The sequence below is a fragment of the Kryptolebias marmoratus genome, linkage group LG9 (assembly GCF_001649575.2).
Source record: "Kryptolebias marmoratus isolate JLee-2015 linkage group LG9, ASM164957v2, whole genome shotgun sequence".
Lineage (NCBI taxonomy): Eukaryota > Metazoa > Chordata > Actinopteri > Cyprinodontiformes > Rivulidae > Kryptolebias > Kryptolebias marmoratus.
The window spans coordinates 22,488,463-22,504,675 of NC_051438.1; the positions used below are offsets into that span (position 1 = coordinate 22,488,463).

General features: G+C 37.1%; 1 protein-coding gene across 5 annotated transcripts in view; it reads right to left on the reverse strand.

The window, feature by feature from the left end:
- Positions 1-16,213, reverse strand: part of diaph2 (diaphanous-related formin 2) — a 347,968-nt gene that overhangs the window by 60,940 nt on the left and 270,815 nt on the right. For all 5 annotated transcript variants that reach the window (XM_017408298.2, XM_017408297.2, XM_017408299.2 and 2 more), the window contains 2 exons: positions 9,543-9,707; positions 2,803-2,938 (listed from right to left, as the gene is read on the reverse strand). In XM_017408298.2, the coding sequence (XP_017263787.1) occupies positions 2,803-2,938; positions 9,543-9,707 (301 nt within the window). The remainder of the gene's footprint in view (positions 1-2,802; positions 2,939-9,542; positions 9,708-16,213) is intronic.

Here is a 16,213-nt window from a genome sequence, read left to right on the forward strand (position 1 = left end):
ATATATATATATATATATATATATATATATATATATATATATATATATTTCAAACACTCCACTGTGCTCCAGCTTTTTACACACCCTGCAATCTGCTTCTGACATTATTTCAGTTTCCACCGATAAGACAAATATCCTGCTGCGCTGAAACATCTTACCCAGCATTAGAAAAAAATCTTTGCTTGAGTTTGTTTTACGGAGTTCAGCAGTCGTTTCCAGCAATCTAAAGTAGTTTAGTAAATGCTGAACATCTGGTCAGTTCAAAAGAATATGCATAATCCACTTAGAGCAAATTAAAACAAATGGAGTGACTGCGTAATGATTTCAGAAGCTATTTCTCACATTAAGATTTCTAATACTTTACTAAGATAACATGTATATTGATGGACTGTTTAATCTATCAGTCAGACAAAACTTGTTCATAATATCAAATTTCATCAAGTGTGAGATAGCATCCTTTTTTTTAACTGTTTCTGAAGAGCGTTTGTCCCCTCCCCCATTCTGGTGCCATCCTGGCAGAAACTAAATGAATTAAACCCTCATTAAATATGCATTTCATTGTTAATCATTTGCAAGCGAAGAGGATTAGGTTGCAATTTGTGAAATGACAAAATCTATCCCTTCTCAAAAATAGACTCTTTAAATTGCATTAAACAAAATACTATGATCCATCAAGCAGTCTTTTTCAGCAATAAAATGAGTAAATCCCTAAAATAGATAAGACAGTGACCTGAGAATAATTCTCAAAATGCAATAGGCATATGTTTACTCCATCTGCTCAATAAATGCATCTGCAAACAAAGAAATTGTATTGTGTTCGAAACAATAATTTGATCTATCTGTCTGATAAGAGCAGGTATTTCAACTTGTTCCAGTGTTTCATTTAACCTTTCAGCCTATGAAATTTAAAATTAATGCAGATGTTTGGACATGATTAATTAATGGTAAGAGGAATAAAACAAGCCTCTTTGTGTTGCACACCACTGTATTTTCCCCAACCTTCGTAGAAAACAAGACTGATGCTCTGCATAAAATATTGATACCAAAAAATCACCTCAAATAAGCAACTCTTCAAATATGTGAAGCACATGTAGAATTTTCTAGTAGGCTGGGAGACAAGAGCCAAGACTCTCTAGCCAAGGCTGTCAAATAGAGAGGAGTGGAGGCGCAGAGAAGAAAGATGCACAACAAAAAAAAAAACACTGAATTTCCTACTATATGTTTTCCAACCAAACAGCTTAAAAAGAAACTGAAAAAAAAAACACAAGCACAAACCACCTAGCTCCTTTAACCTCCAATCTGCTTTTGGCTTTGGTTCAGGTTCCCATTCACAGGACCCATTAACAGGCCTCTGCATTTGTTTGTCCTTCCTCTGATTACTTTTCTCATAAAAAACAAGTTGTGATACAAAAAGAAACCGTTCAAGGTTAAAAACAAAATGAACGCAGGTGAGAGTTCTGACAGAGTAAAACGCTGTATGGGTTTTCGACATCTTGGATTAAAAAGTAGGTATTCCATAACTTCCAAGGTCACTGTCACTCCGACAGTCCGGTGATCCAGGCCCTGGTGAGGAGGACAATCCTTACTATCTTTAAGGCTGCAGGCAACACTGCCCATGTCATCCTCATGTTTTATTCATACTGAATGTCATATTATGGCATTCAAAAACCATGATCAAAATCTGCTCTGGCAGAAATATTTAATATCATACCACTTCTCTATCCTTCTCCATCTGGTCTGCCAGAGTGAGAGAAAAGAGTAAACAGCCTCCTTCAGCTCAGCCATGTTGGATTATTAAAAGTAGAGCTTTTAGAGAGGTTTCTGCTCAGGGAACAAAAAAGGAAGAAAAACTGTAGCATGCATCAATTATCTTGGAGAGTTTGTGGCGCACTGAAGACTGTCTTGTCACATTTCCCAATGTGGCTGAGCTATGGAGAGGTCCTTGGCTGACACCGACATTTAGAAGCTGGTGTGGAAATCCCAGTCTGTTTGTCAAAAAATATGAATAAATAATGGACAAAAGACCAAGCTGACTGCTTGTAAAGCCCTTCCAGGCTTGAAATTCCTTCTCAATGTCATTGGCATAACTAGACACAAGCACCAGACTCTGTCACCCTAATTTCCCCATGTGTGAACAACTGCAACTTACACTGATCAATATGTGACTTACTGGCATTGCTGGGGGGAACAGAGTCATTCTAGCAGTTCACAGCAATAAATTTAACATGCTGTCAGAGAACACACTTGGTCTGCTGTTCTCGCTCATGTTTTTTGAACGTAACTAATTAAAACGAGGTTTGGATCACAAAAAAAATGCCATTTATAGTAAAATCATCATGCTTTTAAAAAAGCAAACCTTTATTTCCTATCTTTATAAGCAAGCCATATTTTCATAGCGTCCTTGTAAGCATACAGCGAATTTGGGTTTATTTGAGTCTATTTTCTAACAAGTGGGATCATCACCGAATGAAATACGTAAATTCTGATACATCTATACACAGCAGGTGGAGATGTTTCTATCAAATGAATCTGGATAAATAGAAATTGCAATTTCTAACAGTTGTTTGAAGGCACTGAATCATCCATATAAGTACTTTAAGGTTCCTTCACAGTTTAAACAACCACACAAACAAACAAAATAAAAAAAGACTTCCGCCTCTCCTCCACATTAGTACCTGCTTTTCAGTTCAGATCTGTGTGAAGCAAAAATCCATGAAACCCTCTTTCCACCCTCATGCTCTTGTCCCCTGAACTCCCATCTGCCTCCCCGTCTCCGTGGCAGCATGGTGAGAAGTGGCGTACCTTTGTTCATGTCAATCAGCTGCTTCTTCTTCTGCTGGCGCTCCTGCTTCTCGCGCTCTGCTTTCTCCTTCGCCAGCTTGGCTCTCTTGATCTTCTCCTCCATCTCCCTCTTCTTGTGGTTCTCCTTCACTGCTTCCTGATGAGGCACACAAACATAAACAGATAAAATCAGAATGTGGCTCCTGCCACCTCCAGTCTTTTATCGACTTCACTACTGTACAGTGTACAGAGGCAGCAGAATGCCATCAGCAAATTCTTATTCAGCGGTGGGCTTGATAGTCACAGATAAGCGTCTGGAATAAACAATGTATCAAGTCGTGTGTATGGGCTTTTTTTAATATAAGCCTATTTGTCTGTAAGGATTTTGTGTGCCTTTTCATATTTTCAGTTACACAGAGCTGATTTGTTGTCAGCAATACATCAATAAAAACATTCATACATATATACATATGTAGCCAACATGCTGATGTATTTCTTTTGACAATATGGGGGACCATTACACTAAAAAAAGGCAGCAATGTCTCAGAAGAGGAAGAAAACATCCTTTTTCTCCTTGGTCACCAACTGAAATGTCAGGAAGGAGTCATGGAAAGAGAGATAATCAACAGTATGTATTCAGCCTTTTACAAATGATTCAGTTTGTTCTACTGTCAGCAGAGAATAAGATGCAACTGTGTGACCTTTGGAGACGACAAAATGCTTTCTTATCCCAAGCCTGTGGTGCAGCCATGAAAAGGTTCCACCAAAGGTAAGTACATGAGTGGGAGGTAATACACATTTAAATGATTCTGTGTTCAAGTCCACGCACATTTGTGTCCTCGTCTGTGGTGTTCCCCCTCGTGTATACATTTATATATATATGTGAAGACAAAGCCCTCTCTGTGCATTGACATAATAAGTGGAGACAGTAGGCTCCCATCTCCTGCCCCTGTGGCCTCCTTGAGTGTGTCGTGTTGGCAGCTAAAACAGAGGGATTATGGGGATTGTGGGAAAGGAACAAGGAAAGAGCAGCTCATCATGGCAGTCAATAGCAGAGCTTTTCAACATGTCTAAGGACACAGGCCCTCATTGTCACAATCTCCTTGTTAGATGACAAGGGCAACAAGAGCGGCAGAGATAGAAGAGATGAGGAGGAAAACTATTGAAATGAAGCAGGAATGATAAAAAATAAAGCTAGTCACGAGGGGGTGAGATTATAAATCATACGCGTTACAAAAAGTGATGCCTTTTCTGTGCGATGGCGGCAGGTCAGTGAACTCTCACATATCAACATGTATTTAATCACCACATCAAGTTTCAGAAAATTATCCTGCTGCCCCCTACACAGAATATTGATTGCATGCACTTTACTGCTGTTTTAAATTAGATGGGTGCTGTGCTTTGTATTTAGTAACAAACAGTTAACTTTTGCATTTTAAGTAATGGACAACACTGGCAGCAGGGAATCCTCCATCCTTATTTACAGACAGAGTTCAGGTAATCTCACTGCTGCAACATTCAGCATCTACGGCGTTATATGAAACATAAATAATGCACACTACAAATAAAATCTTGCTCTAAACAAACAGTTAATTCTGACTGTAAACATGATTATGCAACATAATTAATTCTGCTGCTCTAATCAAACAGCACTAATAATTATCAAAGCACTAAATAAGTGTTCATTGTTTCACTATTTGTCCAGATACTGTTCTCTTTGGCTGCCTAATTTTTCCTTCAGAGATAAATTGATTGAATGAGGTCTCATTTTCTTGGAACTGTAGAGTTTATGAGGACACTGGCATAAAAGGAGACTTATGAGAAAATGAATTATGATATTAAAACAAAACAGTAGAAAACTTAAAGGGGACTTATTATGCAAAATTCACTTTTTGCATGTTTTTGTACTTCCATTTGGGTATCTAATGCTTCTACAAACAGTCCAAGCGCACAAAACAAAACAAACAAAAAAAAAACACCCAGCCATTTTTTGACAATAAGTAAATGTTTTCTGGTGTCTGCAAAACGACCTGTTACAAAAACCTTGGGATTATTGCGTCCCCGTTACCTAGCAACCCCAAGCCAAGCCCAGCCCTCCACCTAGCAACCCAAGTGGAGCTCCACCCACTTCATTACAAGAAGACCGTCACGTTTGTTTTTTCTGTTTTGAGACACTCGGTTTCGTATATTAAATGTAACAAACACATTCTTCACATTTAATCATTTCTTTCTCTGTGAAACTCATTATGACTAATAGCACCACAGGAGCTCAACTGTTTATATATATATATATATATATATATATACACACACACACACACACACACACGTTTGATAACTATAGCAAGGTTTTGTCTGCAAATTATTTTCATAAAAACATGTTATTTGACAATGAAAAAAGACCAAAAGGAAAAATAAATGTTTTCTTTTGTATCACAATGGATTGTGACCTTTACATGGTCATAATTTTGTCTAATAACCTTTAAATAAAATTAACTCTTTGTCTTTAAAATTTGTTTCTGACTGGTTTGGTATTCTGAATCCCTTAGAGGTTATGTGATCACTGATGGTAAAAAAATATAAAATAAATAAACAAATAAACTTTACAAGATAAAACAACGTGTGGTTTTCTACAACAACTTATAGTGAACTGACAGCTTGTTAGCAGCACTACTGATGTGGCAAATTCTTGCTTTGTATGTTGGAGAGGCCATGAGATGAAGTGAGTGCATGTGACACTCCTGACCTCAGGTGAGTGTGGGATGGAGATTAAAATCTTTCTTCTATTCATACCTTGCCAATAAACTGATTCTTTTTGTGACCCACAGGTGCAATGTACCAACAAGAACCAGGCAGAATTTTCTCTTTCTGGATCTGTTCTCTCAATAATTGATGAAATGCGTGTGCTGTTCTTCTTTGACCCTGCACAGCACAATACATCTTCCACAGCATGACTTCCCTCCCATGCATACGAGTGTGCTGGCCCAATGAGGGAGCAATAAGTATTTCTAACTGCTCGGTTGCACCAGTGATCTCACACAGAGAGTGTCATTGCTGCATCTCATTTGAATTTTACAAACACCACAACGCCTGGGCTTTAAGGAGCAAATGTGTTTATTAGCCATCTGCTGCACTATATGCCAGAATGTGGAGGGAAATGGCTTCAAGAAGTTATAGGTTACAGACTGTGAGACTTCTGCACGGTGGTCTACATGTATTCCATATTGATAAATGACCTCCAAAGGCTGCTGCAATGAATGTAATGCCTGTTTCATTTATGAGTAAGTAAATATACTACAGAAACATGATGGTGATTCAGCAGAGTGTGTTTGTCTGAGCATCACCCTCCTCATGATTGTGATAATTTCTCATATTGAAGGAATTAGTAAGCATTATAAATATCAAATAGACTCTTAAGTGGTTGGAAGCACCCAAATCCAGAGGCACCAAAACTATCGTTCTGATCGCATAGATGCTCTATCTTGTTTTTTATGAACCCAGTCTGAGTCTTTTAGTTGTATTAGAAAGTCACTTCATTAATAAGGAAGACTGTTAGCTCATTCCAGCCCATCTGCTGAGCTTTGATAACTCATTAATGAAAAAAAAAAAATCATCACCCTCGTGCTTCTGGTCAGGATTACATATACACACCCTGCGATTGCATTTCACCCATGCTCTATTTCAGAGTTATGGCAGTACCATTAAATTAACAAATTGTTAAACTCCTCAAATACTGACTCCATATATTAGAATCAACTAATATTTCATTGGTCACAGAAGGGGAAAAAATAAAGTAAATTAAAACAGGGAGAACGGGGCGGGAGTGAGGGGGAGACAAAGAATAAAACTGAAGGAAAATAGAGTTAATGGATTCTCTTATCAGTTAGATTCAGTTCTGTGAGGACTGCCTGTCAGTGCGTTTACTCAAATGCCTTATGTCGGTCGGGTGCATTAAGCTCTCGCTTTTTAGTAAAAGCAATTTAGGGTGACTATATTGCTATGGAATTCTTTAATACTGCAGATGCTTTGCGCTGCATTACAAAGGGCAATGCAACAGAGACAGAACTAAGCCAGAATGTCTTTTTTTCGTCTGAGTCAAGCAACTCAATGTCTGAGCATTCAAAATACATTTAATATATATATAAACAGTCTCAAGCTCACAAGATATTCAGTCCAAATATTTCCTAACAATAAGTCATCAGATTCATTTGATTTGCCATTTGGAACAATAAGGAACATTTGATGTAGGTTGACTTTTTCAAAGATAAATAAACATCAGACCTTTCCTGAACATCATTTTATTACAAGAAAAGCTAAAAAAGAATCTTCTGTGCTGCAAATGAGTTCAGTTATTTCACATAGTAAGAAAATAAAACAACAATCAGATAGGAGCAACCATTGATTTCTTGTGCTCTGCAAGCAGATGGGATTAGCCTTTCTGTCAGCAAAGCTGAGGAGCCAAAAACTATAAATAATATCTGAGAAATATGGTGATTAAAGGATTGTTTTTGTATGAATATATTAACAGTACTATATCCCACTTACTTCTATCCCCTTAACCATAGAAGGGAAGTTTAAATCGGTAATAAAATATTCATATGCAGCTATTTGCTTGAGAGAATAATTTATTTTCTTGGGTGGATGCCTCTTTTAGAGATATGCAACTCTAGAATCCTTGAGGGAGTGTTGTTTTGTGTGCTTGTGCACTTTGATCAGAGAGAATGAGGAGCTGGTTTCAGATGGGGATCAGGGGAAAGAAAAGAGAGAGATTCAGACAAGGGGACCTTGCCGTTTACACTAATGGATTGTGAGGAGAAAAAGACAATACCGTCTGGACAACATGTCATCATCCTGACACCAGGAGCTTTTGGGGCGGTGCCAGGAGGGATGCAGAGGAGGTAGACGAGCAGAGAGACTTGGATAAATGTTTAAAACACTGTTCTGTGAAACACAAACCTTTCCTCAGGAGTGATGCTTTGTTATCTTACCATTAGTTTTACCTTTGCTGTTACTAAAACAAATAAACCCTTTTCTGTTGTTTCAAATGTTGACAAATCTGTTTTTTTTATATATCTTTCTTAGATTTTTGATACACACTTCTCAGTCATATGCTCCTGTATTTACATCATGGTGTTTAATTTATATACTCAAAACCATACCCTATCAACCACCATTTCATTTATTTTTTTTTCAGTGAATATATTATGATTTTTAGATAAAGTTGTACATTTAACAAGAGCATGTTTTCCAAGCCAATAAAACGGATGTCTTCATTATGATGCATTATACATCTTAATCCACTTCACAATTTGAAATCTAACTGCTTCATACTACTGTAAAATTATATGAACACACACACAAACACTTCCAGGCTGATGAAACAGTGTTTAACAGGTGAATAAGTCTGCCCTGGGCTTGTTTATTACTCTCCAACCCTTAGCTATAATTCTTTGAAATAATGTATCAAACTGTTTCACAGCTTCTTCCTTATCTAGTCTTTTTTATCTCTTTATGTCTCTGTGCTCTCAAATCAGCGTACAACATTTTGTAATCATCACTATGACACAGATTCAGTTTTGAAACACAAAAGGTTAAACCTTCTTACATACTTCTTACTTTTACTGATTTTCCATTTAGATTATCAGTACACTATGTGCAGGATGAAAAAAAAAGCTTCCATCTGTATCACCTAAAACCTCATTGTACAAATTCTAAATGATTTGTGTTGAAATGAAACATCAAATTTGCTGGAGGTCTTGAATATTGATATATATATATATATATATATATATATATATATATATATATATATATATATATATTAAGATAGACTAAAATCAAATGCAAGAAGAAGAATCATGAAGTTGTTTCATATCCTCCTGCACAAAAGTTTATTTTCCCCGGAAATACTGTGGATGTCAAGAAAGAACAACTTCTTCTACTTCAAGGAAAAAGGGAAAAAAGTATTTAAAACCTCCCAGTCAATTGCAGCACTAAAGAAAAAAAAAAAAGTTCAAAATCTTCTGTGTATGATAAAGAAAAGAAGGTCGTTATGACCTACTAAACAATGACATATGGGAGGTAAAAAACACAGGAGGTGAGCATAGGTACATTCTGAGAGCAGAAAGTGAAGTTAAAAGAACCATTGATGCTTGTCATGGCTGAAGAGATATAACGTCTACAGTAAATGGTCAGGAAGTAGTGCTCGCTCTCAAATGAAAAAAAGGCCAAAAAAAGGTGAAATATACAAAAAGCAAAAGCAAAAATCTTGATGTACTATGAAAAGGCAGTGTGAACTAATCTTATTGCTTCACTTCAGATTAAATTTTTATACTTCTGAAAGTAATCCAGGTGATGAAATAGTGATGTCTTTGAAGATATCTTAAATTATGTGAGAATGTCTAACTTATAAAATTAAGGTTTAGAGTTTTTGAGATGCAAGAATTTATCACACAAGGGGAAATGGCTGAAAAAACTATCACTAATCTATTGGAAATCTATAAACGTTCTAAACTGTATGAAAGTGCAATTCTACATCATTGGAATTTTCATTTAGCATCCAATTTTATCTGTGAAAGTATAAAACTGAGGTTTTCACACAACTTGTTACCATCTGTGAGGTCCTTCAGTGGGTTTAATCAAAATGTGAGCAAGCATAACTGCACAATGTGTGCAAGATATGTGAGGTGCAGCCACTCTTAGTTATAGTGTGCTTACATCAAAGGAACAACAGATACCAATACAATAGTATCTACACTTACCATGAAGAGGGTGCGGAAGTTGGCCAGCTCTCCGAAGAAATCCTCCACGCTGACTGAGTGGGGGTCGAATGCAAAGTAACTGCCTATGTTCTCATAGAGCTTCTGCATGTTCTTGTGCATGATGGACAGCTTTTCGTATTGTTCTCGAGAATGTTTACTGAAGCCGTGAGAAGAATAGAGTCAAGGAAAAAACACATGCCTCAAACACAAAAAAAAACACATTCAAAAGATACAGCAATTAGAAATACAAGCAAATACCAAACGTGTTGATCTGTGGGGAAGAAAAAAAACCCACAAGCTTTACAGTATTTAAAAAGGCCTACCTCTGTCAAGGTCACCAGAAGAAAGAAAAAAACGGGATAAAGAAGGTCTCCATCTCACTTTGGAGTCAATAGCATGGAGAGCTAATAGCTGCAGCCCTGAAGTAATGGAAAGGTGTTTTGTAGGCAGCAGCATGACACAGATGGTTGCTGAAAAAGCTGATTGCAGTCATTGTTCTATTGTTTCGCACAACAACAATGAGGTCAGGTTGTTTTGAACCTCACAGCTCACGTCGCACTGTGTAATTTACTGAACAGGCGGAGGACTTTTCTCCTGGTGAATGAGTATTGACAGCCGGCATCAGTTAAGCATTATCACAGCAGCCATTGACCTCATAGAGTCTGCACTTGGGCACTACAAGACTCCCATCCTGGGTGGGTTGTGGACAACACAACAAAACTATATGTACACACATGCATGCAAAATATGTGAAGTAAAAAAGCCTGGAACAAAAAAGAAAACCCAAAATATACCAAAACAAACATGAAAAAAAGACCTTGGGAAGCACTTTCTTCAATACCTTCTATTCTCCTTAAAAGAATATTGTTTTTAAGGTTGAATGTCAAACACACACCTACAAATACACAAAGTCCCCCCCAAAAACGACTACATAACTTGTGTAATAAATAACCGCTTGCAGTCAAGAAGAAATTTACCTTCCAAACACATCCTACTTCTATGATCATCAAAACCAAGGTTTACAGGTATGTGCACTTACTGCTAACCGAGGAGGGCACACTCAGTGACACACAGAACCTGTGCCAGTGCAGTGCACACATATTGACAAAGTCCATTTAGTAAGTGGTACAGTGCTACAAAGTTGTGAAAAAGGCAAAGTGTGACCAAAAATAAACCCTTTTATTTTCCTATTTTATTTCAATCATTGAACTGTACATGTCTAAAGGAGCGAACTGGACCAATCTGATGTCCTTATGGGGTTAAATCAACTGCATTAGATCTTTTCAATGGATTATTTATTATATGCAAGTCAGCAAAACATTGGGGGCAATATATTTCACCCATTGAAATTCAACAATAGAATTGAGGAAGTTGGAGATAAATCAGCCGTTTGACTAAAACATCAATTAATCTCTAAAGTTACTGCAGTACATGTGGCCCAGTGTAACAGTCTAATTTCTTAGTGTTCCCATGGTTAGGGGCTGCCATATTCTCATATAAAATGAGATTAATTAATGCCTTCTCTGTTTACATAAATAGACAATGGGCTTAAAGCAGCTTTTTACAACTATCTACACCAAAATGGACAATTAAGCAAAAGAAGACCACTTCAATACCTGCAAATGCTTGCGGATCACTTTGTGATAATTGGAAAAACACTGAAGTGTGCCTCCAAAAAAAAAATCTGTTTGTAGTCCCAGAAAATCTTAACACTTATAAATTCCCTAAATAGAATTGGAAAACGGTTGGTAAGCTTAGAACAGTTGAGGTATATAACTAAGTGATAGAAACAAGGAGTGAAAAGGGATTAGGCATTGATGACTACAACTTTTCAATGCAGGAATGGCAGGATGATCTGCCAATAGAAGACACAAATCAATCATTCTACTCATATATACCAAGTATTAATAACCACTGAAATGAGATTTTTTGAAAAAAGAACTATCCATGAGTATTATGTGAAAACAAAAATATAATGTATATTTTATTGTTGGCTGCACAGACTAATAAAATATAAATTCTGAAATTGTAGTAAAGCAAAACGTACCCAACTCATTGTCACTCTTATGCATTTGCCAATGTAATGGATTATAAACAACAATGACACTGTTGTTCTGAGTTAAAAAAAAGCTCTTTGGATGAAAGGATAAAAGTAACGATCAAGGGTCCTGTTGCCTTTGATTCAACTTGGCAGGATTACCATGTCCTGGATGACTGAGAACCTAAACTAGCATAATGACACTGCTGCTGTCAACAGATAAATAAGGTCATAATTTGGACAACACTTTGCTTCCTTATGTTACACTTAGTAAGGTAGCAGCTTCCAATTCTTTGTATCATGGGTGCAGTTACAGGCAATTAGTGCTCTTTTGCAGTCGCCTTGGCAACATGCACAGTCTGGTGATACAGCATGTGGCCTGCGATTATCAGGGCCAAACAGCTATCAAGATATTGCTCTTTTTGAGCAATCCCCCTTTATTATGTGGAAACCACTGTTTTTCTACAGCCACCTATTTATTGGATTTTGGTTTTGCCTCTTTAATGGACAATCACATTCAGGCCCAGGAATTATTCTGTCTCTAGACAGGTTTCTAGCCCACAAATGTTTTTTATTTCTTTAAAAAAAATAAATCCCATGTGTGTGTGTGATGTGTAACTGTGCACATACACGTACTCCCATGTAAGTGTGCATAGGAAAAGGACTTTGTGTATTCTAGTAAAGGAAGGGTGGGTGTAGAGTTGGATTACCCTTTAGGATATCAGTGGGACAGTTTGCACAATGAAGGGTGGATGGGGATCATCCTTCTGTCTTTTTACTTTCCTCTCTCTATATCCATGTCTGCCTGGACCTGATTTACCCCCATTGCTCCTGTCAGACTGTGGTTATATCTTCCTTTGTGCACCTCCCTTACTCTTCTCTTCTGTGCACAAACTCAACAGTCCCAGCGGAGAGATGTAAAAGTAAAACTTTGCCAAAGTTACATGTCTTTTAAACATCCTAACTCTTAAAAGAGCTTTGCTGTAATAAGATTGCATTTTTTTGGTACAGTTATACAATGTGCCTTTGCAAGACATAAATATTTTCTAGTATCTAGTCTACTGTGATGCAGTACCATTTATTGGAAGGACATCTTTATTTCCTAATCAAAAAAATACTGATGCAGCTATTTTTGAATGCTAGGCTAAACTCCAAATATATATATGGTTTTAAAATGATGTAATGCAGATGGACATAAACAGGATTATGCCAGAATTAAGTCAAAAACAAAGTGTCATTTTGGTCACAAAAGACATGTTGATACATGCATATTTCAACACTAGCTTAGCAATGCTTACTGACATCATTTACATGCAATATTGATTTTGCAGTATTGCTCAAGTCCATGGTTCCTTTGGCTCAGAAAATATTCATCTCATAACTGCTGCCTGTCTTGCACAATACCTATTATACTGAGGCGGTGAATAGTTTTGGTGTTTGTTGTGGCTTGTGGCTCTCTGTTTCTCTTTCTCTGCTTCGCTCCCCTTCCTCTCTCACTCACTGAAATACCCACGTATGCACTGTGGTAGATGCGTCCCGCTGGGGACTGGACTGAAGCTGGCTGGGCTTTTGCTCCTCGTATTTCCACATCAAAGACATGTCATAGTGATGGAGCTTGACGCACACTATCCTGCAGCAACACAACCTGTACGGTAGAGCCTTCATCCAACATGCATACAAAAACAGAATGAAAAAGCAAATATACACGCACACATATACATACTGAACATGTACAGAGTCGCTCTATTCACACTATTATTCTTTGACTGTCTCTCTGTCAGGTTGTCCATTATAATTTTCTTTATATTCACACTCATTGTATCCTTTGTCGTCTTTTTTTCCCCTTCTTATTTCTTTCTTTTTATCAGTCAAACACACTTTTATTATAATTCTCTTTCTACAATGCTACTTGTTATTCTCTCCTTCCAAATCTCTCACTCAAACAACAAATCCCTTCTTTCTCTCCCACTCAGAGTGAACTTTTAGAGGTATTCTATCTGAGCTGTGTCTGGTATTCACATCACTTGGGCTTGGAGCAGAGAAAGGAGTGGGCAAGATGGGTCTCAAGGTAAAGCATCAGGCAGCCTTTGGTTGCCCCCAACCCTGTTTGTTAGTCTTTGTTCTGCTCTTCGGGCTGTCCTTACAGGACCGCGGCTCCCTGTGCACTAAACCTTACTAACACGGAGGAATGAAATAGCTTCACAGATAGAAAGTTCAGTCTGGCAATCATTGATGCTGCTGTGGGTATATACCTGAGAAGGCTTTCTGCTTTCTAGTCAGATTAAAACGCTTAAGTGTTCAAATGTGGGGATTTGCTTCTCAAGAGCTCTGCATGATATAAATGATGTTAACAACAATTAAATTTTGTAAATCTGATATATCTGTAATCCAAAAAAAGGTTTGCAGCACAGCAGCTATCCCGTAGTCACTGGCTTACATAATTCTAGCATTTAACAAAATTATTGCTAATGGTGCTAATTAGACAACGTCAGATGCAAAATACAATGTCCGTGGAGATCTCTGCTGAATGTCTTTTAAATTCTCTTTTTAACAGCTTTGGTTCCTTCAAAAACCCAGCCTTTTCTTGTAAAAATCCAGATTTAGGTCTTTCTCTTGCCCCTGTGTTGTAATCACTATTTTGAATCAGTCGCTATTTATCTGTTTGACACACCAGAAAGGGTACATGTAAAAATACTAAGCTGTGATTAAGGACATTCATTTTTAACATCACAAAGTGACAAAAAAATAAAAATAAATACAAAAAAACCCCCATCCAAGTCAGATTTGATGCCTTTTTGGAGCCACACTTTGTTCCATGTAACACTAAAAGTCAGTGAAGAAGAACCATTTTATGTGCCAGAACAAACTTAAAACACTTCACAATGGTCACATGTGAGAATAGCAATAAATTACCTGGTTTGTTTACCTGTGTGCATGAGAGAGTTATTAAAGTACTGCATAAAACCCTACCATGGGGGCCCAAAAACCCTCCTTAAAAAGTCTCCTGTAACCTAGTTCCATTAATGTTTATTTAATGTTTTTTTTCTATGTGCTCACTGGCCACTTCATCCAAGGCCCCACACTAAGCCTGCTTTTCTCCAAACCCCACTATCCCTGCTCCCTTTATCCCCATACCTACAGCCAGCAGCCCCTGTGGGCCAAATTACACCAAGGCTGCCCAGTGACTGGACATAAGCCATCATGTTGACTGAGAGAGAAGGATGAAGAATGCAGAGCCAGGGCAGGAAGTGAGCACATAGCATTAGATGGAAAAAAAGTCCTTTTACTCACTCAAATCAATGAGTGAATGCATGAAACTTTATGTTATCAGAACTCCAAAGATGTAAGTCCATTCCCTATTTATTTACTTAGTTACATGTTTGATTTCACAACTTTTTACTGTCTTATTAGTAAGAAAATATTAAATGAACATGAGATCAATATAAAAGTGGAACAAACTGATATTGTCTAAATGCTTAATACTGCTGGGTGTTTTGGTTCTCAACATGGTAAGCCAGCATATGCTACAAGTGGTGAAACAAGCTGAGGGAGGTTTATGGGGTGAGCGTGGATGGAATTTGACCTGATGTTAGAAAGGGTGGAGTTAGGAGGGAAGTGACTTAAAAGAATTAGAAAAGAGATTATGAACAGGCTGACAAATGTAAAAGATGCTGCCCTCTGTATCTTTAAAGACAAAAAACACAATTTCCTTTTCAAAAACAATTAATATATTCATCCTCGATTTGATTTAAGTAAAGTGTACTTAACATTGTTCCAAATCATTAAAATCATGCAACTTTGCAGTTTGACCAAATTTACTGTTTGAACATTCATTATAAAACTCCAAATTCAGCTCTGAACCAAATTTTATGATAATTCATTAAGTAAAAAATTGTGTTTTGCCACCTGCTTTTGGTGGTCAATCCAAATCTATCAATATTTCATAAGATAGCTTACTTTGCAGGAAAATGGCTGACAGACTGGTTGGCTGAACAAGAATGTATTTCAAAAACTAAGTTTTATACACACAGACACACACAAACAAACATACAGGACAATCATTTCCCATGCCAACATATACCACTTAGGCTTTAACTACATTACTCTGTATATTTTTTAAAAATATATTTTTTTCTTTCATCAAGAAAAAGAAAAATCTGTCCAGAGGAAAGCAGAAATTCAGACTAAAACACTAAAATATTAACAATGTGCCAATAGAAAGCAATCAACAACAAACAACACATTGAAAAATACACCCTGAAAATGTTTCAAAATTCCTATTTTGACATTTGTAGCTTCATTTTGTAAAAAAAAGTCTTGTTAGAAAGTGGGAGACAACTAGTTCATCAAGTGTCTGTTCTTTACCAAACACTCCATAAAAAAAACTTTGCAGATGGTTTTGAGTAACAAACCATATGGCACATCAGTAGCTTTGACTGGTTTTAATATCATGGTGACAGTACACCTCAGTGACAGCTTTGAATGCTGTTGAAACTAAACTAACCACCAAAATAATTTGCACACATATTTGGGAACTATGAAGAAATTGTCCAGCAGTTTCTATTTCCCACTTTGGCATGCAGTCACGATCTTTACTCTTTTAAAAGTCCTCATCATCTCCTCGTCTAGCTTC